Source organism: Delphinapterus leucas, chromosome 12, assembly GCF_059928025.1.
Source record: "Delphinapterus leucas isolate spDelLeu-1000000601 "Yukka" chromosome 12, BTC_Dleu_Yukka2, whole genome shotgun sequence".
Classification (NCBI taxonomy): domain Eukaryota; kingdom Metazoa; phylum Chordata; class Mammalia; order Artiodactyla; family Monodontidae; genus Delphinapterus; species Delphinapterus leucas.
Genome location: NC_143140.1, coordinates 29,398,080 through 29,424,298, shown reverse-complemented (window position 1 = coordinate 29,424,298; position 26,219 = coordinate 29,398,080). Strand labels below are relative to the sequence as shown.

The 26,219-nt window shown below is 40.4% G+C and overlaps 1 protein-coding gene across 2 annotated transcripts; it reads left to right on the top strand.

Moving 5' to 3' along the window:
• Positions 1–36: 36 nt before the first annotated feature.
• Positions 37–25,720, top strand: UBE2J1 (ubiquitin conjugating enzyme E2 J1). 2 transcript variants are annotated; one of them, XM_089921860.1, is made up of 9 exons: positions 37–652; positions 1,296–1,356; positions 8,905–8,978; positions 10,371–10,502; positions 12,660–12,744; positions 13,027–13,132; positions 15,740–15,869; positions 17,117–17,236; positions 23,798–25,720. In XM_089921860.1, exons 3-9 carry the CDS (start codon positions 8,919–8,921, stop codon positions 24,074–24,076), a joined length of 912 nt encoding a protein of 303 aa, XP_089777986.1. In that variant the 5' UTR covers positions 37–652; positions 1,296–1,356; positions 8,905–8,918; the 3' UTR covers positions 24,077–25,720. The 2 variants fall into 2 exon arrangements, with proteins under 2 accessions (XP_089777986.1, XP_022408321.1); XM_022552613.2 differs by lacking the exon at positions 1,296–1,356 and having other exon boundaries at positions 38–652.
• The last annotated feature ends 499 nt before the right edge of the window (positions 25,721–26,219 follow it).

Here is a 26,219-nt window from a genome sequence, read left to right as displayed (position 1 = left end):
AGCCCGCCGCGAGCAGGGCCGGGGCGCTTCCTGCCGCGCCGCTCCGCGAGCGCCTGGGAACGTCGGATGGGCCCGGCGGAAGGTCGGCCTCCGGGCGGCCCTGGGTGAGAGGAAGACGACCTGGGCGCTGCTCGCTCTTTCAGATCCCGGAGCGGGCTTCCCAGGGCCGGCGAAGTGGCCTGCGGCCGCGCCGCCCTCCCGCCACGAAGCGACTGCCACGTCAGGACAACTTCACAAAACCGGAGAGAGGGCGGGTGACGCAGGCCGGGCGGCCGCGGCAGCGTTGGGCCCACGGCCAGACGAGGACGCTGACCTCCAGCCCGGGGCCCCGCTTCAGCGACACGCGGGCCGGCGCCGGCGCCTGCCCAGCCCTCAGGGAGGCGGGGGAGCAGCGGAGGAGGCGGCGCTACCGCGGAGCCCGCGCCACTGCGGAGCCCGCGCCTCGCCCGTGGCCTCCCGCCCCGCCTGCGGTCCTGGCCAGGGCTGGGCGGCGTCCCCGGAGGTTCCTGGGTCAGGTCCGGTCGGTCCGAGCCGCGCTGAGACCCGGGCGGCAGCGGCGCGGAGAGGTGGCGGCATCGGCGGCGGCGAGCCGGGAGGCCGGAGCCGGGACAGCGACCCGCCATGGAGACCCGCTACAATCTGAAGAGTCCGGGTGAGCGGGGCTGCGGGCTGGGCGCGGTGCCGCACTGTGGGCGGGAGGGAGGCGTGACCCCGTACTCCAGGGCCCCGCGCCGTCGTCCCCTCGCGTCGGCCGCCGCTCGCGGCCCCGCTCCCGGTTTCGCGCTCTACGCGAGCCCGCCGCCTGCCGGGCTGGTGCAGGCCGCGCAGCAGGGTTGCCGAGCGGGCACCAAACCTGGGGACTCCTCTCGGCACCGCGTCTGCCCTGCCCTCATTTTCGCCGCGTAGAGCTGGGTTATCAACTCATCCCCGAGCACAGGTGTAAAGGTGATGGCTCTGGGTAATAGTGATCATCAGCCCCTCGCCCTACCTGCGCCTTGAACACCGTCGTTAGCCCTTCTCCGTCACCGCCACCTGACTTTTATTAGCTGCTTGACCCACTCGCATTTGAGGATTTAGTTTAAACGTTCTGTTTGCAGCATTTGGGGCGAATAGAATTACAGACATAAAGGAAATGTTCTGGACCATACCAGTTAACCAAAAAGCTACGAAAACTAGTTGAGCCGTGTACTTTAGAGCTAACCATGATTTTTGCCATACTGACTAGTATGATGTATGTCTATGTTCAGTCATAGAAACTTCTCTTTCTGTATTTAATGCCCGTGCTTCATTCACAGAAGCAGCCAAACGATCCTAGCCTCAAATTCTTTTCTGATGTACCATAAAGATGCACGAAAAGTAAGCGGCTCTCTCAAATTAAGACAGGCTTGAAACGAATCTTTGTGTTCTATAAATGGTATTCGATCTGTACCTTGATAAATTTGTTAGGAGGGAGAAGCTCCACACTTTAACTCTAAATGATAATCCTAGGATGTTAGTGACGGTTTGACCAACGCTTGCTAGTTCTTTTTTTCCTTCCAAAGAAGCAATTTCTCAGTAAGAATCAGCAAGACTAGCATGCTCGTGGAAAGAGCTAATTGTGGATCCTTGATTTTTTAAAAGAACTTAAAAACGTACAAAGAATCCAGAAAAGCCTGAGGATACTGATTGAACAGAGCTTTGTTAACCAGAGTGCTGTCAGGCTAAGACACGTTCTTAGGTAACTAAGTTTACAGAATTGGTCATAACATTTGGGGAGGCAAAGACTTTAAAAGAAATCTGGCAAAGGCCATGGGCTCTCCAAGAAATACATTTATAGGATTCAATTTCAGTGGATTCACAACCCCTGCCCCCCAGCCCATCTCCTAAGAACACCAGGAAAAAAAAAAAAAAAGGAGATCAAAGAGAAAGAGGGAAAGAAAAGCTTAGTTTTAAGATTAGATGGTAGAATGACTAGATTGTTAAGATTGTGCTAGATTTTAATAAACTATGTGGGTAAAATGTAGGATGACTCCTTGGTCACATGGTATCAAGTTCCTTGAGACAGCTGAGGTACTTAGTGGGATGTCCAGAGAATAATGAAAATGTACAATTGTACAATAGTGCAATTTGTAATGGAGGATTGGTGGGTCCCAAGAGATTGTTGTCAGAGGACCTTGCTCAATTTTGTTAGGTTATCATACCTGAGATTGTGGTAAGCATTTAAAATTCTCCAGAATGTTGTATGTTTCTATACTATATGACCTACTTGTCATCTGGCTGAACTTGGGTAGACATGTTTCTACTGTGTAATAAATTGCTTCCTCTTTTTGGTTTCATTTCCTCAAAGGTAGTGCTGCTGTTCTAAAAATGAAAAAAAATTTTAAAACCTTTTTTGGTCATTGTACAGATTATTTAGAGTTCATGGAAAAGGTAAATTAGATGAGATATGGGACTTACTGAATAAGTGCAGGAGGCATAGTGAAAATGTTTCCTTCCTTTGTTTTATTGTCTTGTAACATTTCGTAGGGTAATGCATGTGTGAAAGGAAGTGTTTAAAAACACTGCACAATGTAAGAGATATAACACTTTTTCTCTCTATCTGATGTGGAGTTGTCTTAGAGGTATGGATGGGACAATTAAGTTAAGACAGTACAAATAACTGGTTAAAGGCCAGTGTGTTAGCATATGGATAGTAAATTTGTTCATTTTATAGATGGGAAAACATTTTTTTTAACATCTTTATTGGAGTATAATTGCTTTACAATGGAAAACATATTTTTTTACAATCTTTCTGGAATGGACCTCTGGCTGTGTGCAGAGCTCTGTGTGGAACCACTTCATAAGCCTCTGGCTAGCGTATCAGTACTTGCCTCTGCATCAGACTCCCTGATCTCTTTTTGGGTCCATTCTGGCCAAAGTCGCAGGATATCAGAGTACGAAGTAGGGAGACGTATGTGTAATGAACCTCCTGTGGCAGATTTCTTTGGAAGGGCCCTATGGGTTGCGTTCAGCAGGTGATTGGCAGGCATATAAGAGATTGGTGTAAAGGCACCTACTACCTCCATCAGAAACCTAGCAGCTATTCTATCCATGCCCAGATGTCTACTGCCCCTTCACACTAATCATTCTCAAGCTTTAATGTCCAATTTAAACCCTTCTCCTAGGCTGTAGATACATAGAACTTACTGGTGATTTAACATCTTTACCCAAATTTCCCACAGACCAAAAAAATCTCTCCTAGGTATAAAAACCCCAAACCAAACTAATCAGTTTTCTCTCCTCCCCCAAACTTGCCCCCCACCCTAATATTCCTAACCCAGGGTTTGACAGCCACCCAGGAATCCACTGGCGTCGTCTTTGATCTCTTGGTCTACTCCTTTACTCCACGCTCTACCCTGAAACACACACAAATGCATGCATTTTCACGCAGGTGCCAATACACACAGTCACATGTATCTAATCCTTCGCTGTTGTCACCATATCAATTAAAACAAAACAAAAACTGATCAGGTCACTCCTCAAATTGAAAACATTTCAGTAGCTTCCTGATAGCTGTGGATTAAGTTCAAAGTAAACTGTTTAGCTTGCCCTCCTCACCAGGCCTCGTCTCCTATCACTCCTGTGCTCCTTTGCATTTTTACCATCTACCCATTTTGCCTGAGTGATTCTCCAGATGGAGCAGCTCTTCTCACCTATATGCCTTGGTCCCTGTTGGAAACTCTGCTTGGAATGCCTTCCCTTTTATCCATTTGAACTTCCTATTAATTCTTCAAGCTTCTTTAAGGTTCTGCCTTGTCTAGCTCCCATAGGCAGACTAAGGTAGTCCCTATATTTGTGCACACTTGGTCAATATTTGTGTTGTAATTGTTTTCATGTCTTTCTCTCTCACTACAAGCTTTTTGAAGACAAGAAGCAGGTCTTAGTCATTCTTCTATCTCCATGGCTCAGATATTCTTTAAATTGAATGGATACCTTTGCAGGGTCTTTGTGGGCAGAAACATGAGTCCTTAAGTATTTGCTTAAGTGCCTTCACTATGGGAGCAGGAAGATGTGGTTGGGGAGCATGATGTTGGATTCACATCCTCGATAACCTGGAGATGGATGATATCAAGATATTCATTGATACTTTCCAAGAGAGACAGATGCATGAGAAACAGTGACCTGTAAAAGACCCCTTTAGCTGGAGCTTTGTCTCAAAGCCCAGTGAGCTACCTGGGCATGTGAAGAACGCTAATGGGAGACCCTTAGAGCCTAGAGTTTGGATCCACAGTGATCATGTGGCCTCCATGAAAAGGAAGAATGAGGGCAGGCATGCAGGTGCTCCCCACCCTCCTTCTCTTTCCTGGCACATCTTGTCTTACCATGGTTGGAGAGTTCCACTGATAACCTTGCAAAGAGATAAGAGAGGAGCTGGAATGGAAGAAGTTTCCTCACTATCCATGTGGTAGCAAGAGATGGAGTATCAGGAGAGGCAGACTATGCTCTAGCCCTAGTTTCCAGGCGGTACTTTGAATCTTGACTATTCCATAGCAGTGATATCTCTTTTGGGGAGCTAGGGAGCCATGCCATGTGGCCAACTACATATGCTTATGGCCTGGATTTGAACCAGGGAGAATCATTGAGAGGGCCTTAAATCTCAATCCATTTCTGACCTGGGGAAGAGGAAGGGGTGAAAAGGAAAGAATTATGTGACAAAATTATTGACTTTCATTTGACAGATATGAACATTGAGGCAGAATTAGATTATAAGTGACTTGTTCAAGGATTTAGAGCTACAAAATATCAGAGCCATGTTTTTTAAAATTTATTTATTTATTTATTTTTGGCTGCATTGGGTCTTCATTGCTACGTGTGGGCTTTCTCTAGTTGCAGCACGCAGGCTTCTCATTGTCGTGGCTTCTCTTGTTGCGGAGCACGGGCTCTAGGTGTGCAGGCTTCGGTAGTTGTGGCACGTGGGCTCAGTAGTTGTGGCTTGCAGGCTCTAGAGTGTGGGCTCAGTAGTTGTGGCTTGCGGACTCTACAGCGCAGGCTCAGTAGTTGTGGCGCACGGGCTTAGTTGCACTGCGGCATGTGGGATCTTCCCAGACCAGGGATTGAACCTGTGTCCCCTGCTTTGGCAGGTGGATTCTTAACCACTGTGCCACCAGGGAAGTCCCCAGAGCCAGAATTTTAATGCAGCTCTAATTCCAGAGTCCACGTTCTTTTTCACGAAGGTGTTCATAGTATATGTTGTTTCAGAAAAAATAGATTATAAAAACACTAGAATAATCTTACCTTCTGTTTGGCTTTGTACTTTGTCTCTCACATGGCATGTGCCTGTGTGGCCCGTGAACTAATAAAATCAACTTGTTTAGTGGTTGAACCAATGATTGTTCCTTTAAATTCTTTCCTGTAGCAATTCTGACCCTTTCATACATCTCTCATAATATCCATTGGGTGTTTATTTTCCTCTATTGAACTGAGCTGAGTGATGAAGAGGCAGAGAAGATGTGGTAATGTTACGGAATGGCATAAAATCTGACCTCTTCTGCTTAATCATTTTGCAGCCTGCTGATGAGGGATAAAGGAAAAACAGTCTTCCTGGCATCTTTGATTGCTGACAGCAGTAATCAAGTTAAACTAATTAACTTCATAACAACTTCCATGATTTTATTTATATCTAATTATATTAACTTAGTGATATTTTTACACGGCTCTAAAACAGGGGCTTTCAATTCTTTTTCCGTGGGCCCCTTAGGTAGAATGGACAGATGGGGATAAATAGCCTGAAGGCCCTTCCATGCTGGCCCTGCTGTTATGTTTTACATATTGAGGTACTCCTTAAACCTTTCTTGGAACGAAGGATTTTACCTCATTATCAAATAAATTTGAGAACCACTGCTTTTTTTTTTTTTTTGCGGTACGCGGGCCTCTCACTGTTGTGGCCTCTCCCGTTGCAGAGCACAGGCTCCAGACGCGCAGGCTCAGTGGCCATGGCTCACGGGCCCAGCTGCTCCACGGCATGTGGGGTCTTCCCGGACCGGGGCACGAACCCGTGTCCCCTGCATCGGCAGGCGGACTCAACCACTGTGCCACCAGGGAAGCCCCCTGCTTTTTTTTTTTTTGACCATGCTGTGTGGCTTGCAGGATCTTAGCTCCCTGACTAGGGATCGAAGCCGTGCCCCCTGCAGTGGAAGCACGGAGTCCTAACCACTGGATCTCCAGGGAAGTCCCCCAAACCATTGCATTTTAATCAGATCCTTGGAAAGAGTTTTGTTGGGGGGAAGATAGTAAAATTCATTTCAGCTAATATTTGAGTGCTTACTGTGTACTAAGCCTTGAGGAGACTGCAGTGAAGTAAATGTTGAGCAGGAAGGACAGGTGTTAATCACAAGTGAGCTGAACTTTATGAAAGAAAAATTATAGGGTGTTAAGAGGACTTAGAGCAAGGAGACTCAAGCCAGTATCCAGGGCAGTGGTTTCCAAACGAAATAACTTAGAGAGCATCCCTGCTCTCCACTCTCCTGCCAGGGCTCCTCAAGGATTTTTATCTGTCCAAATGGAAATCTCTAGTCACTCCTCTGAGAGTGGACAAAGGAAGGTGTCAGGGAGACCTTCCTGAGTAAATTTCATAAAGGTCTGGTGGGAGCCAGACTCAATGATGAAGTGGGGGAAGGGAAGAGGAACAGCAATGCAAGCTGAGGAATTGCTATGTAGGAAGGAAGGTCTGAAGTAGAGAGAAGGTGAACTGTGTGCAAAGAATTGAACAAAGCCTAGTTAGTGTCTGGAACTTGGGGGGAGATCGTGTCTCAATATGTATGTGCGTGTTTCTAATATAGCATTCATTTATCATGCTGATTTGTATTGACTCCTCCCCCCAGCCTATAAGCTCCTTGATAACAGAAGCTATATTTTATTTTGTTTGTAGCTATAGCATCTAGTATGGACTTAATGAATATTTGCTGATCAGGTGAACAAATTCTCTGCCTATAGGGCTTAGTTCAGATTCGGAGATGGAAAAGAATATTAATAGTTATGGAATAGGATAGTGACTTTAGAGTTTTTTTCCAGCTTAGGAACCCTTGATTAAAATGAAATTTTATGCAAAAAGTCCTGACACATACCGAACTGTTTGGTTGTAGTGTGTGAGAGTTGCTTCTCAGTTAACCTCTCCCCGTAACGTTCCAACCTGTGCCACCACAAATTTACTTTTATTGTTTCCTCTGCTTATTCATACAGAGCTGGGTAATTCCTACTGTCTTTCTTTCGGATGTCAGTACCTGACCCCTTTTCTCTTCTGTCTGCTCTCAGGTTAGGTGCCCACCTGGTGCACACCTCTCTCATAGCATGTATTGAACTGTGTCTGTTGGTTCTCAAGCAGAGTTTTGGAGAGCCTTGGGCCATCTGGTGTTTCCCTGGCTTTGCTCTCCTGTATCCTACACCAGTATCCTGACATGTTTTTAGCACCTAAAGCTTGAGGGTGAGTGGGCTGGAATCAAAGGATTGACCTTTGTGAACCAATAGGGGAGGAAAGAGGGTACAGATACACATAGGATTGTAAACTATCATAAGCTGTTAATAGTCATTGATCACGGGGCTAAAAGTCTGTGCCATTAACTGAAAGAGGCGGAAGAGAATTGAGAGTAAATAGGTGTGAGATAGTCTTGGAGTGCTTGTTGGAGGGGGTTTGGTGGAGGCTTCCTGGAGAAATGTAGGAACACAGGGTGGCATTGTGTCCCAGTGGAGGTTGTTGTTAATAACTCTATAATGGCATCATTGTGCCTGTCTCTGACTTTTTAAACCCCCTTCAGTAATGCTCAGCTGTTTGGGTATAGACTCCAGATAAAAAGATGGTTGGGGGACTTCCCTGGTAGCGCAGTGGTAAAGAATCCTCCTTCCAGTTCAGGGGACACGGGTTCGATCCCTGGTCGGGCAACTAAGATACCACAGGCAGTGGGGCAGCTAAGCCCGTGGGCCACAACTACTGAGCTCCGTCTCAACGAGAGTCCGCGCGTGGCAAACTACAGAGCCCACATGCCCTGGAGCCTGTGCGCCACAACGAAGAGCCTGTGTGTAGCCACTAAGACCCAACACAGACAAAAAAACAAACAAACAAACGTAAATAAAATAAATATTAAAAAGAAAAAGAAGATGGTTGAGTTGGCTCAGTTAGAATTAAATTTTGTCAGGGGAACATGAAAGAGGAACTCCTAAGAGCCAAAAGTGTGGATGAAGAGGGAAGTGCATATAGGTATAGGTGGGGTGAAGAATGTTAAGGCGTCAGTGGATTGGAGGTTTTAATTAAGCCGAAGAATCATTTCAAAAAGGAATTCAGCTAGGGCTGTAGAGATTCATTGACCTCTGGGGACAGTGCCATTAAGTTAATGGAAGATAGTGGGTAGATAGTCTCTCGAGGCTGAGGATATAGGGGGTTTACTGTTCATGAGCATGAGTTCCAGTGGCCACGTTTTTGTTAAATATTTTAACAAGGTAGAGTTGGACTGCCTGTGTTGGAATCCTGGCTCTGTCATTTATCAGCTTTGTGACCTTGGACGTGTTATATAATTTCTCCATGTCTCAGTTTCTTCATCTGTAAAATGGGGTTAAAAATCGCACCTATCTCATAGAGTTGTTTTGAGGATTACATGAATTAATGTTTGAGTGCTACCATATAGGAAGTATATATAAGTACTTACTAAATAAAAATAGTGACTTTATGAGACTTCCCTATATATTTAATTTAACGTGTAATTCTTCTAGTACCTAGCTACCATTTCCTCCCCACCATTATTACTATTATCCCATAATTAAATGATATGCTCTGTTGAACAAGTCCTCTACACATTTTTTGTTGAAGTAGGAACTTTTTCATTAGGTTTGTAAATCTGTGCTAATCACTTAGAAAAGTACATTTTAAATGTCTCTATCTTGTGAATTTTATTTTAGCCGTTAAACGTTTAATGAAAGAAGCAGCAGAATTGAAAGATCCAACAGATCATTATCATGCACAGCCTTTAGAGGTTAGTTTCTATCTCTGTCTTCTACATATGTATTTTAATACTTTAGTATTTTAAACAAGTTTCTTAAAATTGTTTTTTCATTGCTTTGAGTCATTACAAATGTGTTTGATATGCTTTATTGATATATTTTATTCCCTATAGTTCCTGAGTTTTGTTTTTTTTTTACTTTTTTTTTTAACCATTAAAAAAAATTGAAGTATAGTTAATTTACAATGTGTTAGTTTCAGGTGTACACTGAGTATTTCTATTAGCCATTCAGGATCAGACATTTTAGAAGAAGCAGATTTCTGGTCTCTATAAAGTGGGCCTCAGATACTAAATTAATTTTAGGTCTTCCCTCAGGAGGGAAAGTGGAAAGAACGCCAGACTCTACAGGCGGAAGACTTAGCCCCTTAAGGGGTCTCTACAGCTAGTTTGGGCTTTTTGTACGAACATCTCTACCTCTCTTCAGTCTTCCCATCTGTGAAAGGAGGGTATTTAAATGTGCCCAATCTGGTTTTCATGGTAATAGTGAGAATAAGATGTGATAATATGTGCAAGCATTTTGCAAACTATGAAGTACGTGGTTAACTGTAAGATGATGTTAACAGCCTATGTGTTAATATTACTGACCACTTACTAAAGAGCTTTTAGGCATCTATGAGGGATAATTTTTAAAGGTTTGCTAAAACAATCTAAATTTATAGTAAATTATTTGATTATATAAATAATAATTATCACTAATTAGGATATAAGGATTAATTTACAGTTTAATTAAGTCTATAATCTTTTTTTAGATCAAATGATTTTTTAATTAATTAATTAATTAAATCTCCATCCAGAAAACAATCAAGCATGAACTCCAAATAAATATATTTTCAGACATACCAGAACACAAATTTTCTTCCTTGTATTCCTTTCAGAGGCACATAGTTGACAATAAACCACATCAAAATAATGCAAAAACAAAAAAAAACAAACAACAACAAATAAATACAGAGGAAGATTGAGACTCCAGTAAACCTAGAAGACACTCAAGTGACGAATTTTGGAATGTGTCAAGAAGGCAATTAGTCCAGATTAAAACTTCAGGGCTCCAGAAGAGATTTTCAGAGAAAATAAATGGAGCTAAAGTAATAGGAAATATGTAAATCTATAATCTTATTTATGAATATATAACAATGCTCAGATGTTTTAAAATGCATTTGTTTAAAAAATTTTAGCTCTTATGGGACATGAAAACTAGATTTAATAGCTTTTATTTATAACTTTTATACTTGAGACATTGTGTGCATTAGAAACTGTTCTAGCAGTATTATAAAACGTTAATTTTTCGCACCCATGTTTCTAATACTCACTGATAAAAAATGTTTTAATGTTCTTGATTCCTTGTTGGTTATTGTTTTTGTTCAGGATAACCTTTTTGAATGGCACTTCACAGTTAGAGGGCCCCCAGATTCAGATTTTGATGGAGGAGTTTATCATGGACGAATAGTACTGCCACCAGAGTATCCCATGAAACCACCAAGCATTATTCTCCTAACGGTAAGAATTCTTGACTTTTTGGAATGCTTCTGGTGTAACTCTTCCTGGTGGCTGTAAAGTGTGTATGCATACTCATTTTCATTAAGAAATAAAGTGGACCATTATTATTATAACTTTGCTTTTGGAGACCAGACCTCGGACTGTATTTTTTTCTGGAAAAAAATTCCTAGGAAGTTGAAGCACCTGAGAAGTACTCATGATACTAATTGCCATAGTGTGGTTGTTAGGATTCAGTGAATTAATGTATGCAAAGTGCTAGGCTGGCACATGGTAAGTACTCAATAAAGGGTAGTTACTGTTATTGTACCTCTTAATCACGTTATCTCCTTCAGTTTCTCACGTTTCTTATGCTTTGTTCTTGAGTTTCCTCATCTTTACGTGCAGCTCTTAGAATAAGAACGGACACAGTCCTCAATAAATGTTAGCTATGTTATTACTATTTATTCATATCTTAGAATTTCTCTCCATCTTCACATATTTTATCTCCATGTAAAGGAAAGCTGTTGATCCAGTTTTCTCTTTTATTTCCTGGGACAGTATTCCATCAGTAAATTCCTCTCTTAAGTGTTAAGCTTTTCTTCCTTCATTTCCTTTCATCTATGTGTGTTTAATTATCCCTTAACCTTGAAAGAAGCAAAAATAAAACACAAAATCCTTCCCATATCTCTGCTACCACTTTAAGCTGCAGTCTTATTTTTCTCTTCTGATAACCTTCAAGACATGCTAACTCTAGTTTACCCTGTTGTGCTCTGGTTCCCACACATAGCACCCTGTTTAAACAGGCTTAAGACACCAGCCTCAGAGACCAGTCTGAGAAATCTCACCACCTCTTCTCAGTCTTCATCCTATTCCATCTAAGTTTAAGTTAAACATCTGATACACATGGGGTTAGCAAATGGTAAAAGAAAAGATATTCATCATCACCAAATTAATGTTGCTTTTACCTATAGTGTTTGGTGTAGTGGAAAGAGCATTAGTTTTAGAGCCAATAGCCCTGGACTCTGGCCAGTGCGGTTTCCATTACACCACGGGCAGGTTACATAATCTCTTTGAAATTCAGTTTTCTCATTTGTCAAAAGGGATGTGTATGGTAAATATAATCACACTATAAAGTTCCTGGCATATAGAAGCTGCTTACTAAACACTAGGTGTTGTTGATAATTGTTAATGCTGGCAGTAGGGCTGGAGCAGGAGGCCCTGGAGGGGCCCTTCCCTTCTTTTAGTTGCTAGATCGTGGGGAGAGCCAGGTGGTCTGAAGGGAGGGCTGGTGCGTGGGGAAACTGGTGGGGGCCAGTGGGGCAGCAGCTGTTCACCGATGATATTGTCATGTGCACTGGTTTTCAGTACTTACTCTTTCTGATTCACTTCCTCTCTTTGAAAAGTCTTCTCCAGCCTTCATTCAACAAATATTTATTAAACACGTGTCATGCACCCTGTGGGTGTGGCAGAGAATAAGTCAAATTCTCTGCCCACGTGGAACTTATATTCTAACTTCATGCCTCTTTTTCCTATCCTTCCCCTCAGTATGGATAGTCTACGAGTTCAGACTACAGCTGTTTTCTCTTATTCCTATGAAATGGTTTCAACGATCACCTCTGTGAAAGTCAGGTACCAGAAATGTATTATCTTCTTCTGATGCCAGCATGTCTGTATTTCTGCCTGCCTGCTGGACATCATCAGTAGCTCTTCTGCCAAGACAGAACTGACATCATTCTCTCTCATCTTTCACTTCTGTGTTCCTGTATGAAATTGCATCATCCTTCTGAGAATCACTCCCATCTCAGAGCCTTCCTCCCCAGTATCTAGTTTCTTCTCTTTTAGATCCTTCCCAGAGTCTGGCACCATACTAGGCACAGAGAAGGATATCAGGACATCTTTATATGTCAGTTATTTAGATGTCACTTGTGCAACTCAGTTTCACAAAGCTGCTACAACTTCTAAAAACAGCTTTTATTATTCATTCAGAATCCAGCAAATATTTGTGGAGTATCTGTAAGAGGACAAAAATCTGTATCCCCTTGGAGGTTCCATCCTTTTAAAATTCTCTAAAAAATTATCTTTAAAAGTTCTTTATATATAAAATATATTTATACTTTAAAGTATAAAACATTAAACACACACATGTATAACTTTTAAAATACCTTATTTATTCCTAAGGCTAATGGACGATTTGAAGTAGGCAAGAAAATCTGTTTGAGCATCTCGGGACATCATCCTGAAACTTGGCAGCCTTCATGGAGTAGTGAGTATTTAAAGCGAATATAAATCTTATATAACTTTAGTCAATTCATAATAATAATGTATAATACTCTCTTGAGGTTGAAGCTGTTTTGGATAAATAATTTGATATTATTGAATAAATAATAAAATTCTTTTCCTTGTCTAGATTTTTGCATCATTTTAATACAATCCCCTACTTGTACCTCTTCAGTGAAACCCTATGAGTCTTTTCTTTTTCTCTTTCCAGAGTAAACCCAGTTCCTTTTACAGAGCAACTTAGATTGATGTTTACTTTTTATTTCAGTAAGAACAGCATTATTAGCCATCATTGGGTTTATGCCAACAAAAGGAGAGGGAGCCATAGGTTCTCTAGATTACACACCTGAGGAAAGAAGAACCCTTGCGAAAAAGTAAGTTTTGCATTTCCTTATTTGTTACGATCTGAATACTGTTCTGGATAATGGCTACTAGGAGATAGGCTCTGTCTCTTTGTGACTCACCTTGGTTCTACAGGATCTAGTCTTAGTTTTGCTATTTCAGAAATTCAGTTGTATCAATCTCCCCAGGGGCGACCAGACTCTAAAGAATTTGTTTCATGCTATCTAGTTTTAAAAAGTAGTTGATAATATCAACCTACAATGAGCGATACCTTCTAAAAGATAGTACTGGTCATTTATCTCCACTTGGGCAGTTTTACAGATGGAAAAGAGCCAGAGTAATGATATGTATGTAGCTTTCCACAAAAGTTTAAAAACTCCTTGAAGGCAGGGAGGGAATCCATTTTATCATCTTTGTATCTGTAGCATCTGCCCCATAGCAAGTGCTCAATAAATGATCTGGAATAAAGCAAAGATTTTCTTTTATCAAGTTGTAGTTTCCCAGTGGTATTGCCTTCTTGGTTTTTTTTCAAGTACATTCTGTCTGTATAACCCAGATTAGTCATTAGATTCAGAGTAGCCTCTCCTTTGAGTAGTGCTAAAACTAATTCTTGATTTTTTTTTTTTTTTTTTTTTTTGCGGTACGCAGGCCTCTCACTGTTGTGGCCTCTCCCGTTGTGGAGCACAGGCTCCAGATGCGCAGGCTCAGTGGCCATGGCGCACGGGCCCAGCCGCCCCGCGGCATGTGGGATCCTCCGCGGCATGTGGGATCCTCCCGGACCGGGGCACGAACCCGCGTCCCCTGCATTGGCAGGTGGACTCCCAACCACTGCGCCACCAGGGAAGCCCTAATTCTTGATTTTGATCATTGTCCTGTTCTGGACTTTGCTGCCTACCACCTTTCAGACCTATTATGTTAATTAAATTATTGTATATCTTACCCTAGCACAGCCCAGAATTGGCCCTCCATAGATGTTTGTTAAATCAGATAGACTTTAGCCTCGGGAAGATTTGATAGACTCCCTGTTTTATCAGCAACTTTTCTTTTTAAACCTTATTCCCAAGTTTGGTATATACCTTGCAGCTACTATTCACAAACTATAATATGTACTTGGAGTACATAGCATTTGTTTTGATTTCCTATGTCGACTTTCTATCTTGATACTTCCATCCAGTTAATTTCATGTACAAGGTAAAAAAAAAAAAACCAAAAAACTTTTTGTTTAGACTTCTCACTCTATATATTCTAGGTTCTTAGTCTGTGATACAGGCTTTCTAAAACATGATTTTGCATTCAACCATGGTAGCATACTGTCCTTGTGGATAAACTAATACTAATATATTAAAAATAAACTTGCTCCTTTAAACTTCGTCTGACTTCTCAGTTAAAAGTGAACACATTTTAAGGTAAATAATTTGGATACAACTGATTCTCAAAGGATATGGACAGCAATGCTACTTCTATTGAAACAAAAAACATTCATCAATAAACACTAAATTAGGGCTTCCCTGGTGGCGCAGTGGTTGAGAGTCTGCCTGCTGATGCAGGGGACACGGGTTCGTGCCCCGGTCCAGGAAGTTCCCACATGCCGCGCAGCGGCTGGGCCCGTGAGCCATGGCCGCTGAGCCTGTGCGTCCGGAGCCTGTGCTCCGCAACGGGAGAGGCCACAACAGTGAGAGGCCTGCGTACCGCAAAAAAAACACTAAATTAACACAACTTTTACATATATTTTGTCTACATGAAGTTATAAATAGTATATTCTTCAAGATCTAAGACTCTTATTTTGTTGCACTAGAAGTAGGACAAAATAGTTTTTTTAAAAGTTCAGCAATGTAACAATATATATTTCTGCATATTATACACATTTACTTCCAGTCATACAAAGAAGAAAATAAAAACATACAGAAACAAATTAATATTAGGAAATAGTCTAGTTAGCAGGCTTATTTTGAGCCTCTACTTATTATAATGAATGATGAATTTCGTTGTCTGGGTTTTCCACAAGTTCTCTGATCTTTCAAGTTGTACTACTATTTTGATGAGTAGGGTTTGTGAGTTTTTCCTTGGAAATGTCTGTAAATTCTATTTTATTTTATTTAAAAAAATTTGTTTTTATTTGGTTGCACCGCACGGCTTGTGGGATCTTAGTTCCCCTACCAGGGATCAAACCCGGGCCCACAGCAGTGAAAGTGCCAAGTCTTAACCACTGGACTGCCAGGGAATTCCCGATTTGAGCTTTAAAATGGACTTTTTAAATAGACTTAACATAGGCTTGTTATGTGTGAACTTGAGGACAGTGTAGTTAAACAATTTGTATGTTTTGTCTTACAGATCTAAAGCTTACTTTATTTAGGCAGTATGTTAGGAAAAAATGAAATCTAAGCCCTAGTTTTTGTTTTTTTTAAATTTCAGATTGTTAAAATTGAGCTATAATTGACATGGATTGTTTTAAAAAACAGTTTAACTTGTGTATTTGTCTCAGAACTATAATTATTGCCAAAATTGTCTCATTTGCATATAGATGAGTGTGACACGGAATTGTTGAGTGATCTTTTAAATTTAATCATTCAGTATTTGACTGTCTTGGATTAACTTTCAAGTATTTGATTTATACCCATCAAAAAATTACTTCTTACCAGATCACAAGATTTCTGTTGTGAGGGATGTGGCTTTGCCATGAAGGATGTCCTGTTGCCTTTAAAATCTGGAAGCGATTCAAGTCAGGCTGACCAAGAAGCCAAGGAACTGGCTAGACAAATCAGTTTCAAGGTACTCTAAATTTGTAAATAAATTCTAATTCTGTAGCCCTTTTGTTTATTGCCAACTTTTGGACAGAAAGTAAAGCAATGTAGTTCTGTCTCACTGAGGTTTTTACAAATAATTTTTTCTTATTATAAAACTAATAATATATATTCACAGAAGCAGCATTATTATTATAGCATAGTAATGATTAAAACTTAGACTCTGGTATACTGTGCCAGGGTTCAAATCTCAGCTTTGCTGCTTATTGGTAGTAGGACATCAGGCATATTACTTACCTTGTACCTTTTTCTCATCTGTGAATAATAATGGTACTTGTAGGATTCTTACGAGAATTGAGTTAATGCTCATTTAAATGTATTGCATTTAGAACTGTCTCTGGTGCTTAATACATTTTAACTATTATTATAGAAAATATAGATAAACAATAAGAAGAAAATAACAATCATGCATAATCCCATCCCCAAGAAATAGCTGTTATTAATATTTTGACATGTCTCTCATCCTTTTGCTCTGCATATAATTACTTCTGGAATTTAATTTTTAGCTCCATCAATAAAAGTCAACCTGCCTTAAGCAACATGCTGCCTCCTCCCTTTTCTCCCCTCTCTACATCTTGTATATCCTCCCACGTCCAGTTCTTGGGAGAAATTTTCTCTTCTATTTTACTGCGGTGCCTGGAAGAGGAGGTGCTTAATAAATGTTGGCTATTTTCTTCCTTCTGAAAGTACAGAAGTACAATTCCTTCCTATTGTACTTAACATTACTTCTCTGAAAATCTTAGGGCCAGATGTCTTTTGTACATCAGAATTTCAGATTTTAGAAATATTAAACCTATACTAACATCCATAGTGGGATCTAGGGCAGCACCCCATAATCAAATCTATTAATATCTCATCAGCAAACCTGGGAATATTTACAGTAATGTGCGATCAAGACTGTTAATAGCCTCACATGTCAGACTTTGCCTGAAAACTACAAAAAACTTTAGTTTTTAGAGCTTTTTGGAGTGGATCGTGAACCAGAAGTGTTAGTTTTGTTCCTCACCAAGTAACGGCTCCTTGAGAATAGGTATTGTCTACTCTTCCTAAAATATCTAGCACAGTATTGGACACGAATGAATGCTCAGTGCTTAACTGACTAGTTGATATTAAAGTACTAATTAAAATAAATCCAGGAGAGGACTTAGTAGGTTGTGGGTTATTCTGTACATCTCCTCTTGTGACACTGCTCTTGGGTGTATCTTTTTTTTATAGGCAGAAGTCAATTCATCTGGAAAGACTATCACTGAGTCGGACTTAAACCACTCTTTTTCACTAAACGATTTACAGGATGATATACCTACAACATTCCAGGGTGCTACAGCAAGTACATCGGTATGGCTCTTGTCTTTTATATCTATATCTATATCTATATCTATACCACTGTCATTATTTGCAGTAGAAGAGGCGATATCTAGATGAAATATCTGAATATTTTGGTCCTCCTAACAGTTGGGTTCTAGCCTAGCTCTCCCTCTAGTGAATTATAGTATCTTGTTTTTTTGTTGTTGTTGTTTTTTGCGGTACGCGGGCCTCTCACTGTTGTGGCCTCTCCCGTTGCGGAACACAGGCTCCGGACGCACAGGCTCAGCGGCCATGGCTCACGGGCCCAGCCGCTCCGCGGCATGTGGGATCTTCTCGAACCGGGGCACGAACCCGTGTCCCCTGCATCGGCAGGCGGACTCTCAACCACTGCACCACCAGGAAAGCCCGAATTATAGTATCTTAAGCAAGTTATTCATATCTTCTGAGCCTTCTTTTTTGTTAAATGGGGCTGGACTAAACAAATTTTAGGTCCTATTGTCCTTCCAGAATTCTATGACTTTTCTGAAAAGTTCGTTTCAATATAGTGCTAGACTCTGGATGAAACAAAATATACATACATTAGCTGCTTTCTAAATAGGCACTCTATCTCTGGAAGGTTTGTTAAGCTGCATTAAGGCACTGACTTAAAGGCATTAAGGCACTGACTTAAAGGCCTGGAGTCAAAGATTTGCCTTAGACCATCTCTGTCCAGTACAGTAGCCACTAGCCACATGTGACTATCTAAATTTGTATTTACCTTATTCAGAATGAAACTAAATTAAAAATTCAGTTCCTTAGTCACACTGGCTACATTTCAAGTATTCAAGAGCCACACGTGGCTAGTGGCTACTGCATTAGACAGCATAGATATGGAACATTATCATCTCAAAAAGTTCTGTTGGACGGTGCTCCCTTGTACATAGTAAGTGTCTAATAAATAATTATTGAATGAAAGATTACACGGATGCTATGGGTCTTATTAGTTGTGCCCTGACCTGTTGTCTAAACATTAGCGGGCTTTGGTCATTGGAGAGACTGATTAAGAAACTCTGACTGTATTGTTGCTAAATAATTAAGATTATGGGGGAAAACACTGACTTTCTTTTTTTAAATTTTTAAATAAATTTATTTATTTATTTTTGGCTGCATTGGGTCTTCATTGCTGTGCATGGGCTTTCTCTAGTTGTAGTGAGCAGGCACTGCTCTTCCTTGCGGTGTACGGGTTTCTCTTGTTGTGGAGCACGGGCTCTAGGCATGTGGGCTTCAGTAGTTGTGGCACACGGGCTCAGTAGTTGTGGCTCATGGGCTCTAGAGCGCAGGCTCAGTAGTTGTGGCGCATGGGCTTAGTTGCTCTGCAGCATGTGGGATCTTCCTGGAGCAGGGCTCAAGCCCGTGTCCCCTGCGTTGGCAGGCGGATTCTTAACCACTGCACCACCAGGGAAGTCCCTCCTTCCTATATATAAGAGAGGAACTGTCTTTTTCGTAACAGATTGTTTGGTTGAGTAGCCACATCTTTCCCCCCTGTCCAGTTTATAGAGGATTTTAAAGGGTCAGGAAAATTGAAATAGAAGCTGGGCAAATACAGATTTTCCTTTTACTCAGGAATACTTATTATAAAGTGGGACTGAATGGTCTTCTCCCATTCAGAGAGTGAGATGGGCAGAAAGAAGTGGATTGGAGAAAGCAGGGGAGAGGGTGCTCTAAAGGAAGTTTTTGGGGGACTGGAGATGGAAGTATAAGAAAAAAGTGCATGCTAAGAGTTAAATCATTTTTATGTGTTGCCTATGTAATTTCATGAATTACAGAGAGATATAGTGAATTAATTTTAGTCAGTAAATGTTTTAGCTTGCAGTATTTAAAAAAAATTCAGGGCTTCCCTGGTGGCGCAGTGGTTGAGAGTCTGCCTGCCGATGCAGGGGGTGCGGGTTCGTGCCCTGGCCTGGGAGGATCCCACATGCCGTGGAGCGGCTGGGCCCGTGAGCCATGGCCGCTGAGCCTGCGCGTCCGGAGCCTGTGCTCCGCGACGGGAGAGGCCCCAACAGTGAGAGGCCCGCGTACCGCAAAAAAAAAAAAAAAAAATTCAGATTACTTTTCACCTTTAGAATTCTAATCGTTATTTATTTATTTATTTATTGGCTGCGTTGGGTCTTCTGTTGCTGTGCGCGGGCTTTCTCTAGTTGTGGCGAGCGGGGCCTACTCTTTGTTGCGGCAAGCGGGGGCTACTCGTCGTTGCGGTGTGAGGGCTTCTGATTGCAGTGGCTTCTCTTGCTGTGGAGCACAGGCTCTAGGCATGCAGGCTTCAGTAGTTGTGGCACGTAGGCTTAGTAGTTGTGGCTCGCAGGCTCTAGAGCGCAGGCTTAGTAGTTGTGGCACACGGGCTTAGTTGCTCTGCGGCATGTGGGGTCTTCCTGGACCAGGGCTTGAACCCGTGTCCTCTGCATTGGCAGGCGGATTCTTAACCACTGCGCCACCAGGGAAGCCCTCTAATTTTTTTTTATATCATAAATAGTTTTTTTTTAAATAGAACCATCCTATTACAGAGAGGAGGAGGGTAGTAATCATTTTTCACCTATAAGGACAGTCTCCTAATACTTGTGATGTATTTAAATCTGTCTTTAGTCTATTTTAAATCCATGTCAAGTCTCCTGTTGCATATTCCAGTTATACTTATTCCAGTTGTAATTTATTTTATAATTAGTTATTTATTGTCTATCTCCCTTCCCAGAATGTAGGCTCCTTGAGGATCAGGGCTGTCTTTCTACTGCACGATATCCCTAGTGCTTGGCATAGTGCCTTGTATATAGTAGATGGTCAATCGGTATTTGTTGGTTGAATAAATGAATCTTAGGATTGGCACTTTAAAAAAAATACTAGGAATACAGATAAAGAAGTCAAGTAGTTCAGTAAATTAGATTGCACAAACAGTAGTTTTGTTATTACAGTAGTCTTTTCCATTTTGATTTTTTTTCTCATTTTTTCTTCCAGTTTTATTGCAATATAATTGACATACAGCACTGTATAAGTTTAAAGGTGTACAGCATAGTGATCTGACTTACATACACCATGAAATGATTACCACAATAAGTTTAGTGAACATCCAGTATCTCAGAGATACAAAATAAATGAAAAAAGAAAAAAATATTTCTTCCTTGTGATGAGAACTCTTAGGATTTCCTCTCTTAACAACTTTCATGCATAACAAAGAGCAGTGCTCATTCTGTTAATCGTATTGTACATGACACCCCTAGCACTTATTTATCTTTTAACTGGGAATTTGTACCTTCATCCATTTCCCCTACCCCCAGGCCCCTGTCTCTGGTAACCTCAAGTCGGATCTCTTTTTCTATGAGTTTGTTTGTTTGTTTTGGAAGTTTAACTTACCTACAGCACTACGTTAGTTTGGTGCACAGCATAGTGATTTGATATTTCTATACATTACAAAATGATCACCACCCATTTAGATTTTAAAGTACATAAAGCAGAACTCTTTTTCGTAGGTATAGGTAATTGATACCAATTCTGGTTAAAACAATAAAATTGCATACAGTTGCAAATTTAGCTCTTAACTACATTTACGTACAGATTATCTCAGAGTGTGATTATATAATTTGATCACTGTGGAAGTAACTGAAACCTCGTTTTGGCTGGGGGTAGCTGCTTTACATGCAAGCGTAATATAAATTCACTGAGATGTTATACATCAAATCCTAGATAAGGTATTTTTTTTAGCCTTGAGGGGGCGAGAGATTGCCCAAAGTCTAAATACAGCAGATAACATCAGGCCATCTGTTTATTCGGTGCAGATTTTTTAGTTATGTAGAAATGGGAACAATACTGATGGTCGATTTTTGTTTTTCCAGTCTATCAGACTGTTTTCTTCTTCCCAGGGTTTGAGGTTCTGAATAAGCCATTTCATTTTGTGTTAAAAAGCAAACACAAAACTCCCTCCCAGATGCTATTCTAGGTTACTATAGAAAAGCTTTTATATATATATATATATATATATATATATATATATATAACAAGGGACTTATCTGTGACTGTGATTTTTTTATATATATTTAAATGTAATTTAATTAAATATAAACGTCACATACTTTTACGTTCCCAGAAATATCACTTCATCTTAATGAAGGAAATGGAAACTATTATGACTTAAGTCTTCATTCTGTGATATGTGTGTTTGAACAAGTTTAGGCAAACAGTAGAGATTTAAAAGTCCTACCAGCAAACCTATGGCATTTTGAAAATGCTAAGGCCAACTTGATTCTCCATCTGCAGTTCAATATGAACCACCAAAATTTAGTCCAATTAGTCCTTCAACTCCAAATAATCATACTAATAAAGTTCTGAAAAGCAGTCCTAAATAAAGTCATGACTTTTTTTGTTACCTAAATCTGGAGTCTTCAAAGGGATATATCGATAGTAATATTAATAATGACTAACATTTAATAAGCAGTTGTGTATCCTAAGCACTTTATATCATTATCCTATTTAATTACCCTTCGCAACTACTGAACTGGATAGTATCCTTGTACAGGAGAGGGCGCTGAGTCTTAGGTTAAATGACTTGCTTAGGGTCACACATCTATGAAGTGGTGAAGCCAGCCTAGTAATGATAAGACTCCCTGTTTTAGTCAGGTATATGGGCAGGATAGTGTTCTCCCCTCAAACTAATGAACAAAACAACATGTCTAAAATCAAAGCTTTAAGATGAGTCGGTCTCTTATGCTAGTTTCTGAATTGATACTACCAGCTTGTTTTTTATTTTCCTTAAGAACCTATTTCCCTGTAAGCCCTGAGTACTTTTGCTCTATCAGACACTTTTATCTGCTTGGCTGAATGGCTGGAAGAATGGGAGATTTCCAGCGGAATGTTGTAATAAGTCATTACGTGACACAGTGTGGCAACATTAGACATCATAAAATGTAACAGCTTTGTGTATCTGCTCTTCAGTGAGCACCTTGCTCCTGAGCCCTGGAGTATGGAAGTCCAAGTTCATGCACCTCTAACTCAGCACCAGCACTTTTATTTTTAACTCAGAGTGGGTAGTTCCTTTCTACCTCTGGGTTATGGGTCACTACATTTGAGTGCTTCCAAAGGATAGTTTTTAGAAACTCAGATTATTTAAATCTTTTAATGCTGTCAGAATTAAAATGTAATTTCTTCTGCAGGTAACTTAGATCAGCAGTTTTTCCCTATGTTTACAGTTGTTGCCAGGACAAAGCTCATTCTCTTACCTTTAAAAAAAAAAGGTATTTGAATTACATTATTAGATTCCTTTTTTTTCTAAATATTGAAAATTTCTATAATGAAAAGTATTTTCGTTCAATACTTTTTTTGTAATTACTCAATTTAAAAAGTTATTCTGAATAAAACATACATTCTTATTTTTTATTTGAAAGAATGTGTCTTGACACTATTATAATCAGCATAAAGTTGTTTTCAATATAAGAAAGACTATTGGGTTATTAGAGGTAGAGTTAAGGTATCTATATAAATAAAGTGGAATTCATATTTTGTAGAGCTTTCTTGTCTATAGAACACATTTACGATTTTGAATCACTTGGTACCGCATTCTGTTTATGCTTTGACCAAGCATTCATTGAAACGATGGAAAGCAGTTGACATCCACTGCTTTTCAGGGGGATACACTGAGTCTCCCCTAACCACCTCCACGTGTTTCTCAGCACATAACCCAGGGCACTCTTTTTTTTTTTTTTTTTTTGCGGTACGCGGGCCTCTCACCATTGTGGCCTCTCCCGTTGTGGAGCACAGGCTCCGGACGTGCACGCTCAGCGGCCACGGCTCACGGGCCCAGCCACTCCGCAGCATGTGGGATCTTCCCGGACCGGGGCACGAACCCGTGTCCCCTGCATCGGCAGGAGGGCTCTCAACCACTGTGCCACCAGGGAAGCCCTACCCAGGGCACTCTTGACAAGAGTTCATGCTTTACATTCATAGAATAACACAGTTCAAACACACAGTAAACAGTTCTTCTAGACTTGTGTTCAATTCAGTTGACAGGGATTGTGAGAAATGATAAGCCTGGTTTGAAAACCACATCTGTTTTTTATAACAATATTATTATAAAGAACATATGGTTTGAAATTATTTCCTATGTTCTATGATTGTTGATGTAATAAGATAACACTGGGGGAAGAACACTGTTGCGAGTTGCCCTTTTTTGCCATTTAGAATATGGCAAATTTTTATGTAGAAGTGGGAATCAAATTGCTTCCCTCCTTGACTCTCCTGAAAGAAGGGAGGTACCCAGATGCCTAGCAGATACTGTTAGAATTGCTGCTGGAGGAGAGTATAAAGCGATCTATGGAGAATATGGGCAAACTCTGTCCTTGTTTTATTTGTTGCTGGTAAATCCCTCCTCTACCTGGTGAGCACTCAGAATAAATTGTGTTGCTGGCTTATTCCGGGGGGTGAAGTATTAATCTCAGCATTCAGAGAATTCTTGATAGTTTTGCCCTTAGTCATATTTAGCGCTCGGAGGTTCCTTGTGCTGTTGAAGAGCCTGTATGTACGTATACAAGTGTTATTTGCCAGTTTCAAACAAAATGTATTAAAATTTCATAGTGTGGAGTCCAGAACACCTTAACAGCGTCCCTTCAACAGCCTGCCCAACCTGTAGCTGAGGATACCTCCATGAGCCCTCGACAGCGCCGGGCCCGGCAGCAGGGCCAGAGAAGGTCGTCTACTTCACCAGCTGTGACCCAGGGCCGGCCGCCAAGAGACCACCACACTGATCATGGCGGATCCGCTGTGCTGATTGTCATCTTGACTTTGGCATTGGCAGCTCTTATATTCCGACGGATATATCTGGCCAATGAGTACATATTTGACTTTGAGTTATAATATTGTTTCGTGTCTTAAGAGCTGTGACTCAGCTACTTCATTAAACATTCTCCATTGGGTGTAATCTAAGAATTGTTTACAAAAAGATTATTTTGTATTTACCCTTCATTCCTTTTTGATCCTTATAATTCAGTATAAATAGAGCTAGACATTCAGACTGTGTCCTGCTTAGTATAAGGGACTGGAAGTCAAAGTCCCTTGTCTCTCTGTATGACCTGCTTTATAGGGAAATAACTTATTGTTGTTTCTCATGCCTCAGCTTCTCTTTATGTAAATTTGTGATACTTTTCTGTATAGCCCTTTAAACTTTTTGGATAAAAAATGGTATTTTAAGTTCCAGTGAGTATTACTAGTTACTCAATACCATTTATTGAGTACTCTGTTTCTACTTAATGTAGAATGATATAGGGATAAGAGTTGAAAAAAAAGGGAAAATAAAACTCCTCAAATAGCTTGCTTAAAATGTATTCACATGAGACATACTGGAATTGCCCATTCTGTGACTGACTTTGTGCCCTAAACATTCTTCGGTGAAAGTAAACTATTTTGGTCAAACATTTCTGAGGAAATGAGATTACATCATTATTATTGGATGTTACTTGAAGAGGGAATAATGCTTTGTAACCACTTTGATATGCTGTTATCCCCTTCTCTCCAGTTCACACACAAGATTTTAAAAGAAAGAAGGAAAACAACCCTCCATAGAGCTTTGATTTAAGGAAGGAAGGATCCAAGCCAGGAAACTGCTTGATTTTCTTCCACAAGTTAAATGGGAGGATCTTAAGATTGGAATGTTTGCTGTACTTTGAATTGTATATCTTTTGAGTTGTATTATATGCCTAGCTTTATAATCACTATAAATTTAATTATTCCAGGAATATCATAATATTGAAATATTTCATGTACCATTTTAATATAAAAGCTCAGGGCCCATGTAACAGTGATAGAAATTAGAACTGCCCACCTAATCAAAGCCCAAGAGATAATTTTCAGTGCAAAATCAATATCAATATATATCAATATATTTATTGATATATTGATCAATAAATCAGTATATAACTTAGTGCTAGCTAGCTCCACAGACTCTAGTAGATAATTTTATCATCATAAATAATGCCTGGTGAGAACATATAATCACAGAAAAATGTTACCTTCAGCATGTTCAAGAGCAGCGTTGAGGGCACTCTTGAGGGTATTGTTAATGAAGATTTAATTTTTAAATACAGGCAGTCCCCAGCTTTCAAATAGGTTATGCTCTAAAAGTGCATTTGTAAGTTAATTTTTTTTTTTTTTTTACGACTCAGTGTTGTAAATCATGTTTGGGTTCTAGACAAGGCCACATTAGACAAAATCCATTAGTCCATAATGTATCTTGAATACTTAGGGGAATGGTATTTATAAAGTCCTTATGTAGCTTTAACTAACTGAAATTATGGACAAGATAGAAACAATTTGTAAAATGATTTTAAAGGCAAATTTAATTTTTACTCCTGCTCTGATAGGATTTTGGTTCTATGAACTATCAGACACAATTTGTTTTCATCTTATAGCCAGTTATGTCTGCATCTAAAATAAGAACGTATTGTATACTATTATATAATACACAGTTTTCTTAAATTTTAATAAATTGGCATTTTTAAAGTGTTTACAGATTGTTTCTCTTATATCTTCAGCTGAAGTTGGTAAAGTCTAAAAGGCCCAAGGACTTTATGAAGACCTCGTATGTCAGGAAAATTATAGGTTACCATTTTATAACTTTATTGCCATGAGAAAGTACATTCTGAAGTCTTGGTTTGGAATGTAAAATATTAGAAATATTGGTTCAGTGGTCAGTGGTCTCCTAGCAAGAGGTCACTGACTCACAGGGGAAGACCAGATAATGTTATCACCTGAGAAGAAGGAAATCCGCATTCTCTCAGCCTATCCTGAGGTTAATCGTGTGCTAGGAACAATCTTCCCTCCATTTCCTCTCCATCACACTGAGCCAGCCTCGATCTATGTGATCTCGTTGCATGTTTCCGTGGTGTGTCTATACTTTAAAACTGATTAAGCCAAGAAGATTTCACGTTCTACAGATCTTCCTCTATCTGAGTTGCCTCTCTTCTTTGACCCATCAACAGCCAGGCCATCTCCTTCTTTGTGC